Source organism: Geotrypetes seraphini, chromosome 1 (assembly GCF_902459505.1).
Source record: "Geotrypetes seraphini chromosome 1, aGeoSer1.1, whole genome shotgun sequence".
Lineage (NCBI taxonomy): Eukaryota > Metazoa > Chordata > Amphibia > Gymnophiona > Dermophiidae > Geotrypetes > Geotrypetes seraphini.
The window spans coordinates 295,757,243-295,776,806 of NC_047084.1; the positions used below are offsets into that span (position 1 = coordinate 295,757,243).

Consider the following 19,564-nt stretch of genomic DNA (forward strand, 5'->3'; position numbering starts at 1 on the left):
ATTATTTCTTCGTTCACGGTTTGACAAATCTTCAAAGTCCTTTTTTAACACCTCTATTTCCCTATGATCTTTTTTACACACCAGCGCTTCTGCCTCAGATTTTTCGGTGCGCTTTTCTAACTGTTCAATTTTGAAGTCAACTGCCTGCATTCTATTTGTCAAACTCTCTATTTCCTCCTTCACTTCTTTTATATTTTTAGCGTTATCGCTTACTATTTCTTTGATCTTCTGTAGCTCGTTCATCAAATCCCGGTTTTCAATTTCATCTAGAGGTAACGGGATCGCTGTCGGGGATACCAAATCCATTTTTGTTCTTTTTTTACTTCCCGTTCCTGAATTCGTCAGAGTACTTTTACTGGGTTTACCCGAAGCCATTTCTTATTTAAACTCTCTCCTTTCACTCGCTATTCATTAATTTTAACTGCTGAAATCTCAATAAAATTTGCCTGTCACAACGGAGCTAATCCTCTACCCAGCCATTTTCATGCGCTGCGAAGCCACGCCCCCAATTTCCTTAAGTTCTTTTGGAATGTGAAAATGTTTCAAAATCTTAATAAAGAAAAACATAAAACACTATACAGATACATGTATATAGACTATATTTAGTTGAATAGGCCAAACTCCTTAGGAGGTGTGTAAATATTGTGTACTTAGCTGCCATAGTAATATTAGATGTGAATATAGGTAGGACAATTGATTTGGTATGAATATATACATATAAATAGGACGATCGATGTGCCAGTAACATAAGTAGGATGATTGATTATGCCATAATTATGCTGGTTTTAATAACTCTGTATTGCAACACCACTACAGAAGCCCCTGTAACTCTGTATAGAGCCCATGTATTGTAACACCTTGCAGAAGCTCTTTGTAACTCTGTATTGTAACACCTTTTACAGAAGCTCATGCAAATCGCTCTGAATTGACTCCCCATTAATTAGCAGCGGTATAGAAGCTCACAATAAATCTATTTGAGTATTGGGCCTTCAACAGACAGGAGAGGCTCTAGGCCAGTTAAATCGCACTGATTGTGGCAAACCCAGTTATTCAGTGGCACTATCCAGTTAATATTCAGGTAGATGGCCTTAGCATTGTCTGGGCATAATTGGTGTTTACGCTGTTCGCTGAGATTTTCAGTCTAACTGACTGACTAGCTGAATAAAGGGCAGCAAAAAAAGGTTGTCCTAACTTAAAAAAAATTAACTTTATTGATTTTCCAAACTTAGCCATTCATATCATCAGGCTCAAATCTCTCTAAGTGTATCATACAATGCTTTAACCACAGCAAAAATAGCAATGACCCCCTTGCCCATAAACTTCATCTCTTCCCCCTTAGTGACATATGACTTTAACCAGTTAGCCAAGTATTGGTCTGAATTTGACCAGTGCCCGGATAAATGCTGCAGCCCTGGTTATAACCAGATGTTTAGTGCTGGTAACTGGGCACAGCCTGGCACTCAAAAATCCAAGTATAAAACAGTGCATAGTGGCCAGTGTATAAAAACACACTGACCATTGTGGGCTGAATATTTACTCAGTATATTTTGTACTATGTATCTTATTTTTCTCTCAGGAAGGGCAAAAGGCCTCAGATCTAGCCATCCTTTTGAAAGATTTGGAAACCTCTTGCAGTGACATCCAGCAGTTCTGCAAAAAGGTCAGGCGGCGCATGCCTGGTACAGATGCACCTGGAATACCTGCAGCACTCAACTTTGGACAACAGGTCAGAAGCATGGCTACAGTGGGTATTACCAGGAAAAAAGATACATTAGGTGTAGAGGGACTAGATATCTATGTATTTATGTGCATCTCCTCATTTCCAGAGTTTCATGTTAATACAATTAGTGATATGAATGTGATCTGTGGCAATAACAAAAACATTTGAATACAAGAACATATGACTGAGTCCTCTAAATGTCAACACTCATAACCTTATTTTCCAGTGCAATAGGTGAGACCATTTCCCATGAAGAACTCTGAGTTCTTTGGTCTTAAGGCATGGCTCTTGAGCGCATGGCCTTAACCAATAAGGGTTATTCGGATGTAGTCATTTCGACTCTTCTTTGAACAAAAAAGCCATCAACATTTGCAGCTTATACTAAGACCTGAAAGGTTTTCCAGCTCTGGTGCACCAAAGATCAGATAGCGCCTTTCAAGGCACCAATTCCTGTGATTCTGGCATTTCAGCAAGCCAGACTAGATAAAGGCCTAGCGGTGGCATCTCTCAAATTTCAGGTGGCAGGCTTCTTGTGCTTCCGAGCTTGAGGAGGAAAGCTATCTCTAGCATCACATCTGGATGTGGTCCGATGTTTGAAGGGGGTGATCAGATTGTGGTCTTCGTGGCACCAGCCTTTTCCATCCTGCAATCCTAATATCTTAAAGGGCCTTTCTAAGCCTCCGTATGAGTCTCTCTAAGAGGTGTCCCTTCTGAATCTCACGGTGAAGACAGTATTTCTGGTGGCTATAGTCCATTACTGATTAGATCTATATCTTATAAACATTACAGAAACTTTTGAAGACTTTTCTGTTCTCCAAATTTTTGACTAGCTAAATTTCTGTGCATCACATTTATCAATTAAGCATTCAAATACACTTGAAATCCTATAATTGATCATTATAATATAAAATATTACCCCTCCCTTATTTATTTATGAAAATGATTTGTTTCAATTATAATCACAAATACCCACCCCCCTCCCCCCTTAATATCTTAAAATTTTATACAAGGAAGAATATTTTTAATCTTTACAATAATCTATAAATGGCCTCCACACATCTTTAAATTTGTTATAATTTCCTTTTTGGACAGCTAGTGTCCTTTCCATTTTATATATATGGCATACAGAGTTCCACCAAAAACAATAATTAAGTCTATTCCAATTCTTCCAATTGTAAGTGATCTGTTGAATAGCAACCCCAGTTAAAATTAGCAATAACTTGTTATTAGATGAGATTTGTTTCTTATCCCTCATTTCTATACCAAATAAAACTGTGTCATATGATAATGCCACATGATTTTCTAATAGGGAATTAATTTGATTCCAGATTGATTTCCAAAATTCTAATATATATGGACAATAGAATAACAAAGGATCTAAAGTCCCTGCTTCAAGATGACAATGCCAGCATTTATCAGATTTAGAGCTATCTTAAAACGAACAGGGGTCCAGAAAGCTCTATGCAGCAAGAAAAACCACGTTTGTCTCATAGATGCAAACATTGTACATCTCATCCTCCAAGACCAAATACGTGACCATTGAGATGCCGTAATTTCGTGCTTAATCTCAATGCTCCAAATGTCTCTAAGACCATTCCTTGGTTTTTTTTCAATAATCCAGATATTAATTTGTACCACTGTGTGGGCTGGTGTCCCAGAAAGTCTGCTTGAAAGCATAGGAATTCTAAACTATATTGATTATTAAGTTGTTATTATTGGTTGGATTTTTATTGCTTTCAACATTAGCTTATAGAAAAATTTTAAAAAAGTAGAGGTTAAAAACTGTAGGATTTTTGAGGAAATGTATAACTTTTTAAAAAGTAAAGCTTGGTGCCCATCTCATAAGAACATAAGAATTGCAATACTGGGACAGACCGAAGGTCCATCAAACCCAGTATCCTGTTTCCAACAGTGACCAACCCAGGTCCCAAGTGCCTAATTAGATCCCAAGTATTAAAACAAATTTTATGCTGCTTATCCTAGGAATAAACAGTGGATTTCCCCAAGCCATCTCAAAATGGCCAGTAGACTTCTCTTTTAGGAAATTACCAAAACCTTTTTTAGACCCTGCTAAGCTAACTGATTTCACCACATTCTCCAGCAACGAATTCCAAAGTTTAATTACACATGTGAAGAAGTAATTTCTCCGGTTTGTTTTAAATCTACTACTTAATAACTTCATCACGTGCCCCCTAGTCCTAGTATTTTTAGACAGAGTAAACAAGTGATTCACGTCTACCCTTTCCACTCCACTCTTTATTCAAAAGGATTGACTGACCCCTTAGTGCACCAAGAGTATTTTATTTCATTATTTGAAGGGATGTGAAAATTACAGCATTATTTGCCATTATGTTAGAAAATGTTCTCTGCTGCACACAGCATTCCTGCTCTGCTTAGATTACTTCATGTCTGTGTTGGAATATATTTTGTATTGTATTCATTCGTTCATTTCTTGTCTAGGTATCAGATTCACTGTTGGATTGCCGCAAGCATCTTACTTGGGTGGTGGCGGTGCTGCAGGAAGTGGCTGCTGTAGGAGCACAGATGGTTGCACCCTTGTCTGAAAATGAAGGGTTACAGGCAGGCAGGCTGGAAAATCTAGCATTTAAAGCTGCTGAACAGGTGAGTGTGACTTTTAGTCTCACAGTGTGGAGAATATTAAAAATTATTTTCTGTACTGAGCTAGACATACTTATGCTCTGGAATAGAGAATGACACGGGGACAAATTTTTCCCTGTCCCCGCAGGAACTCAATTTCCCTGTCCCATCCCCATGAGTTCTGGCGCTGTCTCTGTCCCTGCCCCATTCCTATAAGCTTTGCCTTAGCTGCACAAGCCTCAAACACTTATAATTGTAAAGTGTTTGGTGCTTCTGCAGATGATGACAGAACTTGCAGGAATGGGGCAGGGACAGGAAAAGAACTCACTGGGACAAGGAAAAATTTGTCCCCATGTCATTCTCTACTCTGGAATCTTCAAGCAATATTTGTGCTCTAGGTGACATTGTATCCCTTGGAAATCAACACCTAGAGGTACTGATGTGTGCTAACTCATTATTGTGCACTAATGCCATTAATGCATATTATTAGTACCTGGGTCTCACTGAATAAAATGAAATATAGTAAAATTACATGTAGTAAACATTAGTGTAGTTTAACAGAGGTTCCCAACACATGGTACTCATACCCCAGGGGCTATGTGGCATCAGAATATCTCCTGCCCTCTTTCTGCCTCTGTTTCTCCCCTACTCCCCCAACTAGCAACAGCAGCAGCAGCTCACTTTGTTGAAACTTGCCTGCACAGCTGCTATAGCTTTAGCGCCACAATTCCCTCAGGCAGCTTCAGGGTCTTTGCTAGACTGGGTCCGCTTCCAATGATGCAACTTCCTCTTTCCTTAGAGGTGGGCCTGGCCTAGCAAAGGCCCTGAGGCTGCCTGAAGGAATTGAAGGGCTAATGCTACAAAAGCTGTGCAGGCAAGTTTTAACAAAGTGAGAGCTGCTGGTAGGGAAGGGAGGGAGAGGGGAAAAGAGAGGTGCTGCTGCTAGTCAGAGGGGGAGGTGAGAGGAAGATATGCTGCTGGACCTGAGGGAAGTGGAAGGAGAAGGAGAGGTGGTGCTGGACCTAGGGAGTTGAGAAGGAGAGGTACTGTTTGATTGGGGCAGAGGAGGGAGGTGCTGCTGGATTGGGAGGGAGGGAAGGAGAGATAGAGACTAGATATGGGAAGAGGAGGGAACACTAGACTCAGGGAGGTAAACATGCGGACTGCAGGGGATGAGCAAGGAATAGAGAGGTGAGACGTGCAAGCCACCAGGCAGGGGGTGTGGACAGAAAAGAATAGAGAGATGATACACAGAGAAGAGATGCTAAACATGGAAGGAGGATAGGGATGGAGACACAGAGGGGGAATGCTGGATGGAGAGGGGATGAAGACACAGAAGGGCAGTACTGATCACAGGGGTACAAAGGGACAAGGACACAGGGTGGATGTTGGTAAGGATAGATAAGGATGCAGAGGGAAGATGGAAGGTGGACATGGAAAGAGAAGATATGTCAAATGGGCAGCACACCCTGCAAAGATAGAAGAAAAGAAAATACAAGGTGGAAATACAGCCAAAACGAATGGAAAAATAGAATACTTAGCAAGGAGAGAAAAAATGATTTTGTTCTGAATTTATTAATTGGAATATTTCTGTGTAGAAATCTTCAGCAGTCCCATTATTCTGTTTGCCATAACCAGTTCTGATGTAGAATGTAACTCTACATCAGAGTTACATTCTATATCAGCGCTGGTTGTGGCAAACAGCCACTTTGTTAAACAGTGCTTTTCCATAGAAGAGATTAGTATTTAGGCTTTATTTTTTGAGGGGGAGGAGTGAGCGTACATGATTATGTAATAAGGACACAGGATGTGGACTTGAAATGATATCTGAATCATAAGAGGTCCTATGAACTGAACTATCATCACATTATGATATGCTCACTTCCTTACAGTTCATTATAATTTTCAGTGGGGATTTTCTGTACAACAGAGAAAGTTGTTTAAAAGTTTATTTTCAAGTTGATGGAGTATTAATTTTGATAAGGTTTTAGCGATTAGCAGTATTTAATAATTTGGTTTAGAATCAAACACTTAACCATCTTGTTACCCACTTTTTTTATTCAGTTTTCATCATTCTGAGATCTGTATTTTGGTTGTATATATCTATTGCATATCTCAGGTTCTTTTGAATGCTGGGAGACTCCATTAGACAATATCATGGAAGTGGTTTGTGATGTGATAAGGCCCTAGATCACATGTTTTCTGTCCTGTAAAACTGCTTGAATACCTTCTGAATCTGTCCAAGTCAGGTTTAAAACCAACTTTTTAGAGTTCACCCTAGAACATTTGGTGCTTGTCAAGGAAAACCCATCTCTTTCCCAATTTTTTGTCTGGCTTACTTTTATTGAAACTTTTCATCAAGCTACCTACTGTGTCTTGGTATATCAAGTTCTTATAACAGCTGATGAGTTTCCTTTAGAGCCATTTGAGATAAAATGTTTTTGGTGATCATTTCAGCATACAATTAGCAGACTTGACTTCTTGGAATGCATGTGCCAAGCCAGGTTGAAAAACTTAGTATCTGCTTTTCACCCTATTTGTCTTACCAATGATTTTTTCAATAAATCTACATGTCTAAAATAATGAATGTGCTTTGCACACTTTGGATAGCAAAAAAGCCTTAGCATTCTATTTGAAGTGATTCAAAGCCTTTAGAAAGTCTGCCCAGTTGTTCACTCTTCCCCATATAAACCTTTGACTGCTGATACCAAATGAACTCTGTCAAATTGGCTATCATCTCCTTTAGTTATGCCTGCACAGGTTTGAGGTTAATATTAAGTCAAGGCTCTTAATGTAAGAAGAAAGGCAGTGTCGGTAATACACTTGAAATCAGTCTTCACTGAAGAGATTTATGATGGCTACCAATCCAAGAAAGAATATTATTTAAATTCTACTGCATGATATTCAAAACCCTAAACGGAAACAGCCCAGCCTACCTAAACAATCGCCTCATCCAAGCAACCTCAACCAGACATAGAAAAACGCACTCCCCTTTCACACCTCCCCCGATCAAGGAAGTAAAACGGTCAAAACAATACGATGGCCTCCTAGCCACCCGAGCTGCAAAACTGGATAACCAAATCTCCAACCTACTGTTAACCACCGCAAACTACAAGATTTTCAGAAAAGAAATAAAAACTATACTCTTCAAGAAAGCCCTGAAACAGTCCTAACCACACCTACTCTTAAAATCTCTTACTCTTAACAACACTTACTCTCAACAACTCTAGAAATGACAATGGATCGAATCTTTACAACTCTCTTCAAATGATCTACTCTGTACAACGCTAGAAATGTCTATTATTCTTCTATTGTAACCCCCATTCTTTATATCTTTTGTAACCCCCATTTTTATATCTTTTGTAATCCGCCTTGAACCGCAAGGTAATGGCGGAATAGAAATCTCTAATGTAATGTAATGTAATGTGAACATCGGTCCATATATTCAGATTTCATTGCATTGAGAATCCGTATCCAGACATCAACAGATGTAGGTAGTCTATCCAGTGGAATCTCTATGAAGTATACAGTCCAATGCCATCTTCCTTAGGGGCCATTTTCTTTTCATTTCCAGCTTTTCTTTGTTTAAAAGAGAGAAAAAATGCTTGAGGGCAATTTTGGTGTCTGCCCACTGGGAGTAAGTTTTCCATTTTCTTTTTTTTTTTTTTTTAATATACCCTGTAACTTGGGAGTTCAAAATAAAAATTGATATATTGCTTGTCCTTGAAGAAAAACAAGTTACTTGTAGATGCTTTCTAAGGACAGCAGGATTGGTGTTCTTACATACTCTCCTATTTCCCTTAGTTGTTTTCTAAAATGAGTTATGTAAGAACTGAGGATGCCACACTTTAGCAGTGCAGTGTGAGAAGAGGTATATACTGTACTTGTTAGTGAAGTCTCAAAAAGCTTCTACAGAGTTCCTATGCTATGGCATTTTCTTTCTGGATGTGATCTGTTGAATGTCACCCACCTGTGAAGACTTGAAACCTTCTGTCCATGGGGAACTAAATGTACCGTATTTTCTCGCATATAACGCGCGTGTTATACGTAGTTTTTACGTACCGCGCATACCCTTGCACGTTATACGCGTGAGCACGTTGTACAAATTTTTTTTTACATAGTTCCCCCCGACGTCCGATTCACCCCCCCCCCCCCCGCAGGACCGCTCGCACCCCCACCCCGAAGGACCGCTCGCACGCACCCGCACCCCCACCCCGAAGGACCGCTCGCACGCACTCGCACCCGCACCCCCACCCTGAAGGATCGCTCGCACCCCCACAGCCTACCGACCCCCCCCATCATGTAGAAGCTCCTACCGGTGTCCTGCTGCTTCCTCTTGGCGGTCCCGACACCCGACACGATCGAGGCAAGAGGGAGCTCAAGCCCTCTTGCCCCAGCCAACCGCGGCACCCCCAACACTATCGGGGCAAGAGGGAGCTCAAGCCCTCTTGCCCCGCCGACTCCCCAACTCCCCGACAATATCGGGCCAGGAGGGAGCCCAAGTCCTCCTGGCCCTGGCGACCCCCCCCCCCCCGCTAGTTGTTCGGGCCAGGAGGGAGCCCAAACCCTCCTGGCCACGGCGACCCCCCACCCCGCACTACATTACGGGCAGGAGGGATCCCAGGCCCTCCTGCCCTAGACGCAAACCCCCCTCCCCCCAACGACCGTCCCCCCCAAGAACCTTCGACCGCCCCCCCAGCCGACCCGTGACCCCCCTGGCCGACCCCCACGACACCCCCACCCCCCTTCCCCGTACCTTTGTGTAGTTGGCCGGACAGACGGGAGTCAAACTCGCCTGTCCGGCAGGCAGCCAACGACGGAATGAGGCCGGATTGGCCCATCCGTCCCAAAGCTCCGCCTACTGTTGGGGCCTAAGGCGCCTGGGCCAATCAGAATAGGCCTAGGAGCCTTAGGTCCCACCTGGGGGCGGGGCCTGAGGCACATGGGCCCAACCCGACCATGTGCCCAAGGCCCCGCCCCCAGGAGGGACCTAAGTCTCCCGGGCCTATTCTGATTGGCCCAGGCGCCTTAGGCCCCACCAGTAGGCGGAGCTTTGGGACGGATGGGCTAATCCGGTCTCATTCCGTCGTTGGCTGCCTGCCGGACAGGCGGGTTTGGCTCCCGTCTGTCCTGCCAACTACACAAAGGTACGGGGAAGGGGGGTGGGGGTCGGCCAGGGGGGTCGCGGGTCGGCTGGGGGGGGCGGGCGGAGGTTCTTGGGGGGGGCGGTCGTTGGGGGGGGGGGGGTTTGCGTCGAGGGCAGGAGGGCCTGGGATCCCTCCTGCCCGTTTGTAGTGGGGGTAGGGGGTCGCCGTGGCCAGGAGGGTTTGGGCTCCCTCCTGGCCCGAACAACTAGCGGGGGGGGGGGGGAGTTTGCCAGGGCCAGGAGGACTTGGGCTCCCTCCTGGCCTGATATTGTCGGGGAGTTGGGGAGTCGGCGGGGCAAGAGGGCTTGGGCTCCCTTTTGCCCCGATCGTGTCGGGGGTGCCGCGGTTGGCTGGGGCAAGAGGGCTTGAGCTCCCTCTTGCCCCGATCGTGTCGGGGAGTCGGGACCGCCAAGAGGAAGCAGCAGTACACCGGTAGGAGCTTCTACATGATGGGGGGGGTCGGTAGGCTGTGGGGGTGCGAGCGGTCCTTCAGGGTGGGGGTGCGGGTGCGGGTGGGAGTGCGTGCGAGCGGTCCTTCGGGGTGGGGGTGCGGGTGCGTGCGAGCGGTCCTTCGGGGTGGGGGTGCGAGCGGTTCTGCGGGGGGGGAGTGAATCGGACGTCGGGGGGCATCAGGCTTTCAGGGTGGGGACAGGACTTCAAGGGGGAGAGGAGAGTCGGGGCGGGCGAAAGGAGAGTCGGGGTGACCAGAGGAGAGTCGGGGTGGGCGAAAGGAGAGTCGGGCAGCAAGCGCGGTATACGGGTGTGCGCGGTATATAAAAATTTCTGTACATAAATTTGTGGTTTTCGCGCACTATACCCGTGTGCGCGTTTTACACGGGTGCGCGCTATCTACGTAAAAATACGGTAACTTGTTTTCTGAATAAAGCTTTCTCTGAAAGTGCTTTCATTCTGAATTACTTTTCACATGTTCATGCTATGTTATTGTAAACTGCTTTGAGCTGTCTCTTGAACTGGAAATGTATGGTATATATCAGAATAGAATGAGACAAAGTAAATATGAATCTTTTTTTCTCTTTCTCTCCAGGTTTATGGTGCTCAAGGTATCAACCCTCATGAGTGTCTGCATCAGTCCTGCAATATTGTTATTGCAACAATGAATAAGATGGCTACAGCCATGCAGGAAGGAGAGTATGATGCTGACAAGCCCCAAAGCAGGGTGAGTACATTTTTTTCAAAGTTTTTATGTATGTATTTAAATTTTTGCAGTTATAATAAAAAAGGAATATAATAACTCAGAAATAAAGCAATAATAAATATTTCTCCAATCATGTCCACATTGTTGAAATTACCCACATCAAGAGGAAAAAGGATTATTGAGAAACAAAAATAGAGTATCAATATCTTACAAATTGCAGTATGAAAAAAATATAAACCTTCAAGTCTTAATCTGTCAGAGGACTGAACTCACATGATCAACCAAAAATTTATCTAATTGACTAAGCACTTACCAGGAGATAGAAGAAAAAAAGTAGCTCTATTGCTAAAACCCTAGATTTCAATAAGAGCAAAGTTTTTCCTTTGAGCCTGAGTAGCCTATGCAAAGTCAGAAAACATTTGTATCTTTGTACCAGAAAAAAGTGAATATTCATTCTTAAAATAATTCTGCAAGTTTAAACTTTTATCTTTGTACAAAAAGTAACCAGTTTATGCCTCTAGTGGTAATGTTATTTTAGGATTTGAACAGCATTTCTTGAGGATTATTTTATTTTTATAATATTTCATATTGCATCAAATAAACATTTCAATAGCAACAAGATTATATTCAGAAAAATTATAGAAATTCAAATAAGGAACATCATCATTTCATTAAGAAAAATCATAGTCATATCAACAGCTATATAATCCATTAAGAGCTAAATATATAGGTGGATCCAAGAAAGGAAAAATGGAGAATAAAAAAGAGGAAAAATTCTTATACCTGAACCACTCCCTTCCCACTATTAAACACTATATCACTTAAACATCACAACTTCAAACACAGTTATACATCTTCAGATAATTCAACTGGATTTCAAACTTGAGCCTTGAGTTTCTCCAGAGGATTTTTCTACTTTCAAGGAAACTTAAAAATTGTAATTGTTTAAAGAAAACATATTTTGGGATTGATAAATTACCTCACGTTTACAAGGAAATTATAACTTTGGTTATAACTTTCATACTAAGAGACCTAGCCTCTTGGGATGCAGCAAGAAATTTTTTCTTCCTATCTTGGTAATTTTACATAAATAAGGAAAACTCCATATTTTCTAGCCCAAAAATAAAGTAAAAACATTTCCTAAAAAAAGTCTTAAGAATCGTGTCTTTATCCTGTTCAAATACAAATGAGACCAGGAGAATGGTTCTACCTGTTAATTCTTCAATCGATGATTCCAAAATATTAGTACGATGGACCTCAGATCTGACCCAGCAGAGGCATTGCTTATGTTCTTACATTCTTGGAACTTCTCTAGGTTGCTCTTCTATTCCCTTCTGTATCTTCCTCATCAAATAGTAGTATTTAGCTATAGGTGGTAACGTCTCTACTGAAATCTTCAAGATGTTAATAAAGTACTTCTTTAAAATGTCTCTAGGATTTTCATAAGATATTCTAGGAAAAATCACAAATCTTAAATTAAAAAGTCTAGTCCTATTTTCAATAGACTATTTTTCGACGAGAGACCAACCGATCTCGAAACACAGTACTTGTCAGATTAGTCTGTTGTTCTAAACACTGTTCCTCCTGTTGAATAAAATTTGAATCCAATATAGTAGAGAGTATACTCACTTCATTACTGAATATTCCAAGCATACAAGAACAGCCCAAATTGAATCCAGTGTCACCATTGAAGGTCTAATACTTTGACCAAGATTAGATTTCCCAGAACTGGAGACTAACCAATCAGTATCTGTTAATCCAACCTTGGGTTTAACAACAAGTTGCATCTATTGACTCCTTCCTAGCTATTTGTGTTCCAGAAAGAGTTGAAACCTCTGCCAGCAGCAAAGTCTGAGGAATAATTACTTCTCTGTCTTCATCTCCAAGCTGCACAACCTCAATCTGCTCTTCGGCATTTTATTCAGTATACTGTGTTGGCATTAAACTGGAACTGAGAGGAGACGGAGTGCTTTGAGCAATCAGGCTCAAAGAAGCCTCGAGCAGCTGCTGGGCCAAGTCCTTCTTCAGCAGCACAGAAGTCACTGCTTGCTCCAACACAGGAGAGTTTAAAGCAAATGCCAGAATCAGCTCTTGTTTCAGGTTGGGCTTGGCAGGAGGCTTGGAAGGAGAGCTCGCACCTTGCCTTTCTTCTTTGCAGCCATCTCAAAATTGAAAGAGAAGAAAAAAAAGGAGCAGGAAAAAGCTAAATATATCTGGAGTCTGGAATGCTGCCTAGGATGTATCTCATCTGACCTTATGGCTCTGTCCACTTTTAGGTTTTAAAATTGTTAAACTTCTGTGAACAGTGTGCTATCAACTCCATTCCCACGTTTGCCTTTGTTTGTCATTTGAGGTCCTCCATGATTTTCTTCTGTGAACAATTTAGCATTTATACTTTTTTGTAATCCATCTTTTCACATCATTCCTCAAAATGTTCAAGTCTTCCTCTTATGCTTAATATATGAAGATGATAAAGGAGATGGGACTCCAGTCATATGAGGAAAGGCTAAAGAGGTGCCGAGGGAGGGATATGGTTGAGGTCTACAAAATCCTAGGTAGTGTAGAACAGGTAAAAGTAAATCAATTTTTAACTCTTTCTGAAAGTACAAAGACTAGGGACCACTCCATGAAGTTACATGGAAATATCTTTAAAACATAGTAACATGGTAAATGGAGCAGTCCATACAGTCTGCCCAATGGTTACATGCATTATAAATTCATTATTAAATTGTCTTATATTTCTGGGCCATAGACTTTAGAAGTCTGCCCAGTACAGTTCTTGGATTCCAACTATGGGAGTTGCCGTTGAAGCTCACTCCAGCCTATCTAAACCATCCCAAATTATTGGAATTCCCAAAGCCCATTCCAAATCAATTAGCCATATACAAGACACAGACTGTGTAAATATGCCCTGTTCTGGTCCTAGTTCTTCAATTTATACCCTTCACTTTCTGATTAGAGATCCTCTGTGTTCATCCCATGCTTTTTTGAATTGTGTCACCGTTTTGCTCTCTACCACCTCTCTAGGAGGGGCATTCCAGGCAGCCACCACCCTTTACTTGAAAAAGAATTTCCTAACATTACTCTTAAGTCTACCACCCCACAATCTCAGTTCATGCCCTCAAGTTTTAACCTTTTCTTTTCTCTGGAAAAGATTTGGTTCTGTATTAATACTTTTAAGTATTTAAACATCTATATCATATCTCCTCTGTCCCTCCTATCCTCTAGTCTAGAGTGTACATATTCAGATCTTCCAGTCTCTTCTTATACGCCTTTCAGCTCAAACTCCTTACCATTTTTGTCGCCTTTCTCTGGACTGCTTCAAGTCTTCTTATATCCTTTGCCAATATAAATTGAACACAGTACACCAAGTGGGACCTCAACAAAGACCTGTACAGGAATATCAACATCTCCTTCCTTCTGCTGGTTATATACTACAAATATTAAGTAGTATATTTATAATAAATTAGTGAAAATATTTATTTTACTCATCGTGTAGCTCTGGAATTCATTGCCAGAATATATAGTAAAAGCAGTTAGATATCTTGGTATAAAAAAAAAATTTGGACAATTCCTGGGGAAGTCCATAAACTGTTTAGGTTGATTTGGGTAAAACTACTAGGAGCAAACAGTATGGAATCTAGCTACTCTTTGTGACATGGATTGGCCATTGTTGAACGAGAATACTAAGCTTGATGAATATTTGGTGTGAACCAGTATGACAATTCTTGCGTTCTTGTATTAGGAAAAATGTGAGAAGAGACTTATGGTTAATGAAAAGCTGAAAACTAAGAAGCAAGCTCTCTTGCATTATTAAACTAATCAGCTATAACATCTACTTTCATTACAGTTGCCACCACCAGTAGAACAGAGGGCTGCTTCTCTCAGAGCTGAGATCACAGATGCTGAAGGAATTGGTTTGAAACTGGAAGACAGAGAGACAGTCATTAAAGAACTGAAGAAGTCACTCAAAATCAAGGTTCGGCTGCAACAATGCACTGTCCAAAATGAAAATAAATGTATTTTAGTGTAAAGCTAGTTAAATCCCACAGAACTATATAGCTATAATCACCATTAAACATACAGTGTCTAGCAAAAGAAAGAGCAGACAGTTTCTGTTTTTTTCCAGACTGGAAAGCACAAACTAGGGAGCATGAGTAAATTTTGGAGAGAGCAGTAGTCTCCCTTCATGAAGAAGTGTCACTCACTATCTAGGCTAGAAAAGAAGAGGGTAGAGTACTGAAAAAAGGGCTGAACACTGGGTAGTGTGTATTATGGTGCCATAGTCCCAGCAGACTGATTTCACTCAATTCATAAGTCAATAGAAGCAGGAGTGAGTGAATAAGAGGTGATGGAGTAATATTTAGTTTACTTTAACCATGGATTTACTATACTGCCCTTTAATCCAGGGACTTGGAATAGTTTACAGTTACTTGGTAAAACTTGGGGGGAGAGGGAAGGACTGTTAACTTTAAAAATCTAGAGGAAAAGAAAGAAGTCTTCTAAGCATTTTACAAGTATTTTATAAACACAAAAGAATAGTAATCAGGGAGCAGAAGATAAATTACATCATAAACCTGGATGATAGAAGGAAGTAGAAGGAACGTTAAGAATAGTCCCAGCCAGATAAGCACATCATACCTCTGGATCCACAATTTCACCAGAAGCATTAATATAATTGAAGGTTTTAGGGCCTTGCTTTAATTTAAAATATAAGGTTCAGCTGAAGGTAGGAGGTAAGAGAACTCCAGAAGCATGGTGCTGCAAAGAAAAAGTCAGGTCAATGTGTACTCTCATCATGAAACTTCAAGACAAAAGGCAAATGGTAGATTTTTCATATGTACTAAACAAGGTCTAGGAAGGTGCAAGGGGATGAGATAGTCTGATCAAAAGACCAGTAAAGAAGGCCTTTTGAGTAGAAATATTTAAAAAGGAATCTGTAACTAACCATAATCTAGTGTTTGTTTTGTAATATTAGGGTGACATGATTGAACCTTTTAGCATGGCGTGGAAGCCTCTTGGCAATATTCTGAATAGTTACCTCCTCAATAATGTTTGCTTAATGCCACTGAGGAGTCTATCCACGAAAGGACTAAATAAGCAGAGTAAATATGAAAGGCATTAGCATCTAGGTATAGGTGGATGATATGCAGTTGTTGAAGAGCGTAATAGCATAATCTAAGTTCATTATCAAAGTAACAACCCAAGCAAGTCTACCAGCAGAATAGAGATTTCCTTAACAGAAGGAACCTGGGTCTGTTAGTACAGACTGTAAGTCTTTAACCCATATAGAACAGACTTAAAACTTAACCTAGAGAAATGTCAAATTAACCATTGGGTTATTTTGTTGAGGGATGGGATAGGTCAGAGTTCTCAGGATCTACAGCATAAAAAAGTTGTATATTTGTGTGGTAATATCCTGTGGCCAAAGAACCAAGGAAAATGTTGACTTCGGCAGCAACAAATATTTGATGTATATGTTGTGTGTTTGTGCTCATTTGCTATTTATATAGGGTCTAAATCTAAACCTTAGCATTGTAGCTTTCTATTTTCACTGGCTTTACTGTCAGTAGGAAACAAAATTGTCAACAACACACAGTGCAATTGTCCTACTATTCCAAACACTATTCAGAGCAGAGCAAAGGAAATAATTAGTCCTTTGAGTTATTTCAAGCAATAGGCATTCTTGAGACACAATAACCATTGACAGGAGCTTGAATGTATGGATAGCTTTTTGGATTTGGGAAGGCTAAATGACTTCCTCAGTATGCTGTGGAGCAATTAGCTAGAATTCATTTTGTTCTATTTCTTGACACCATAATGAAGTTATGAACATCTCTTATTTTCACTGTTTCTTTAGGGTGAAGAGTTGAGTGAGGCCCATGTGCGTCTCAGTCTCCTAGAGAAAAAACTGGATAGTGCTTCCAAAGATGCAGATGATCGGGTAGAAAAAATACAAACCAAGCTAGATGAGACACAGATTCAGCTCAAAAAGAAGGAGAAGTAAGGAAACTTGTTTGAAGTTTTTTCACTCTCTGCTTCCAGTCTTATTGTTCTGTGGAATCTATTCCTAAAAATACGATACACCTTGTTGTTTAAAATATATTTCAAGGAAGGTATTAGGTGGTGACATTTTCTTAAGTTCTTGTAATGTAAAAGTGCTACTTTTCTTTTAGAAAAAAAAATGATTTCATTTTTGTTTTATATGAGTTAAACTATTTTCCACAATCATTAAGAAACTTTGCTTTTCCTTACACAAGTAACATGAGCATATGTAGGAAAGAAAATTTTGGTCTTATCTGCTTATTTTTCCTTGAATCCAAGTAAACCAGTTCTGAATGGATGGGTTATGTGCCTTAGCAAAAGAAATGGAGGGTTTGTGAGTTAAAAGCTCTGCCCTATAAGAGGCTCCTTGCAACACCAGTCCACTAGTTTGAAGAAAGCAAATATTAACCAGAAAGAAATCCTCCCACATAAGTTTAATAGGAGGAAAGAATCTAGAGTTATCAACCAGAGCTATCCTTACTTGAGACAACCCTGAGAATATTCCAGTGTCTCACCACTTCCTACACTCAGGTAAAAACTATGAGTCAAACTGAAAATCTAGAAATTGGACACAGGGTGGAACTCTGGACTGATATGGTTGAATTCAAGGAAAATTTAGTGGATATGATCAAACCTTTTCTTACCTTTTTATCCATCAGACCAGACCAGAACACATGGGATATAGAAAAGCAATTTTTAAATTGGGCAAATTGATGATAACCCTGTCATCAAAACATCAGCACCAAAGATAGCATCCTCTCTGGCTTAATCATTAAATGTAAAGTTTGGAAAATGAGTGCAAAGCCACCAGGTAGCAAGAGAAATCAAGTGCAATTCTATTCAAGATGTCGTCATTCCTCTGGTCAAATGTACTAGAAGACCCTTAGGAGGCTCTTGCCCCTTGAAAATAATAAGCCAAAATCACTTCTTTCAGCTAAACAAAACAAGCAATCAGAACTGTATAAATTGTTTGCCAGATTCAAGCATTGTGACAGTACTCTTCAAACATCCAAGAGCATTATATCAGTCATCCCTCCAATCTTTCCAGCAGAAGGCAGGCAGTGTCAACACAAACATCAAGAGGAAGGAGGATGCCATCTTAATAGAAACTCCTGCTTCTGAATAATGTAGAAAGTACTTCTGGCAGGATAAGGCTTCGAACTTTGAAACATGCCTTACTGAACCGATTGCTACCAGAAATACCATCTTCAAAATAGGAACCTTTAAGGTTGCCACCTTAAGTGGTTCAGAGGGTGTAATGACTAAGGCTTGAAGACCCAAATTGAGATCCCAGTCCAAATCACAAATATGCTATATCCATGAATTATACAACATCCAAGTGGACCCCTAACTAAATTCCCTTCAAACCACTCCAGTAGCATCCCAGTGCTGCAACCTGAACATTTAGGGCTCTTTTAACAAAGCTGCTCTTAACAATTCCGGCATGGCAAGTGCGAGAAAGCACATTCAGTTCCTATGGGCTTCATATCATTTACCGTGCCAGAATCACTAGTGTGTCATTGTAAAAGGAGTTCTTAGAGAGGACAAAGCTAGGCCTTTTTCTGGCACCTTGTAGAAACATGTATACCTAGACAATAGAAGCTGAAAGGAGAAACATTTTCTCTGCATACCACACTTCAAAAACTCTCTAGTTTCTAGCGTAGGCCAACAAGGTAGATCTATCCTTGCTTGCAGTAGTTGTAATGACCCTGGTCGCCTAACCCATATGCTTCAGATGTATCCCCTCAAGGGCGAAGCTGTGATTTAAAAGCAAGATGGGTCATCCATGATCATTGGACCTGATACTTGGAACTCCTTTTCCCAAGAAAAACTTAGGCTGTCTACTTGAAGCAGAACAAGATTAATCTACCATGGATGTCTAGTCCAATCTGACACCATTATAATCATCAGCACTAGGATAAGCCACCTTCTTCAAAACTCAGCTCAGTAGTGACCATGAGGGAAACATAAGTGATCCTAACTAAGGCTAGTTTTGTAGGAGAGGATCCAGTCCCACTGCATTTGTATTCCTTCTGCCTGATGAAAGAGGGTGATTTTGCATTATTACATGAGATCCATTATTGGATTCCACCAACAGTTTCACATCATGACTAAAGACTTCTTTGGCAATTTCAATTTTCCTAGGTGCAGAACTTGCTGGATCAGGAAATTAGTTTGACCCCTGCAATGTATTACTGATCACACATATAGATGGTTCTCCTCCAAATGCATTGATATGGATACTTCTCTTGCCACTGCTACATTTTTTTGTTCTTCCTTGCTAGTTGGGAATAAACCATTGCATGCCTTGTACCAGATTCTGGAAAGCTGTCAATGCTTTTGATATAGCTCAAGTCTCCATGCAGTTGATTAACCAAGATGCCTTGGTCACTATCCACCTGCCTTGAGCCACATGGCCCAGGTACTTGATAGAAAACACTGGCATTTGTCGTTACCCTTAACCACTGAAGAGTCTCCAGGTCCATGTTTTTTGTCAGATTCTGGGATTGAAGCCATCAATTCATATTAATCTTGGCTTCTGCTGTCCACAGAAGAAGCTTGTCATAAGACTGGTGCTGGGCTGACTGATGGGAGAGAAGCAACACCTCTAGGGGTTGCATATGGGTATGAGTCCATAGAACTAAATCTAGATTTGCCACCACAGAAACCAGTGCATGCTTATAATCCAAGGCATAAAGCACCATCTTTACTGTAAGTGTTCATATTTGAGCCTAGATCATCAACATTCTATGCTTGGAAAGAATCACTTTGCCTGCTCAAGTATGGCGGCTTGATAACATTTCTCTTCTGGCTGTGCTCTGATGAACTAGCTCAGATATGGGTAAACCCAAACCCCATCTCTGCATAGTGGTGCTGCTATTACCACCATAACTTTGA

General features: G+C 41.0%; 1 protein-coding gene across 3 annotated transcripts in view; it reads left to right on the forward strand.

The window, feature by feature from the left end:
* The window catches only part of LOC117364549 (dynactin subunit 1-like), a 206,168-nt gene that overhangs the window by 148,652 nt on the left and 37,952 nt on the right, over positions 1 to 19,564 (forward strand). For all 3 annotated transcript variants that reach the window (XM_033953860.1, XM_033953839.1, XM_033953848.1), the window contains exons 18-22: positions 1,577 to 1,726; positions 4,181 to 4,342; positions 10,511 to 10,642; positions 14,472 to 14,600; positions 16,482 to 16,624. In XM_033953860.1, coding sequence (XP_033809751.1) covers positions 1,577 to 1,726; positions 4,181 to 4,342; positions 10,511 to 10,642; positions 14,472 to 14,600; positions 16,482 to 16,624 — 716 coding nt within the window. The remainder of the gene's footprint in view (positions 1 to 1,576; positions 1,727 to 4,180; positions 4,343 to 10,510; positions 10,643 to 14,471; positions 14,601 to 16,481; positions 16,625 to 19,564) is intronic.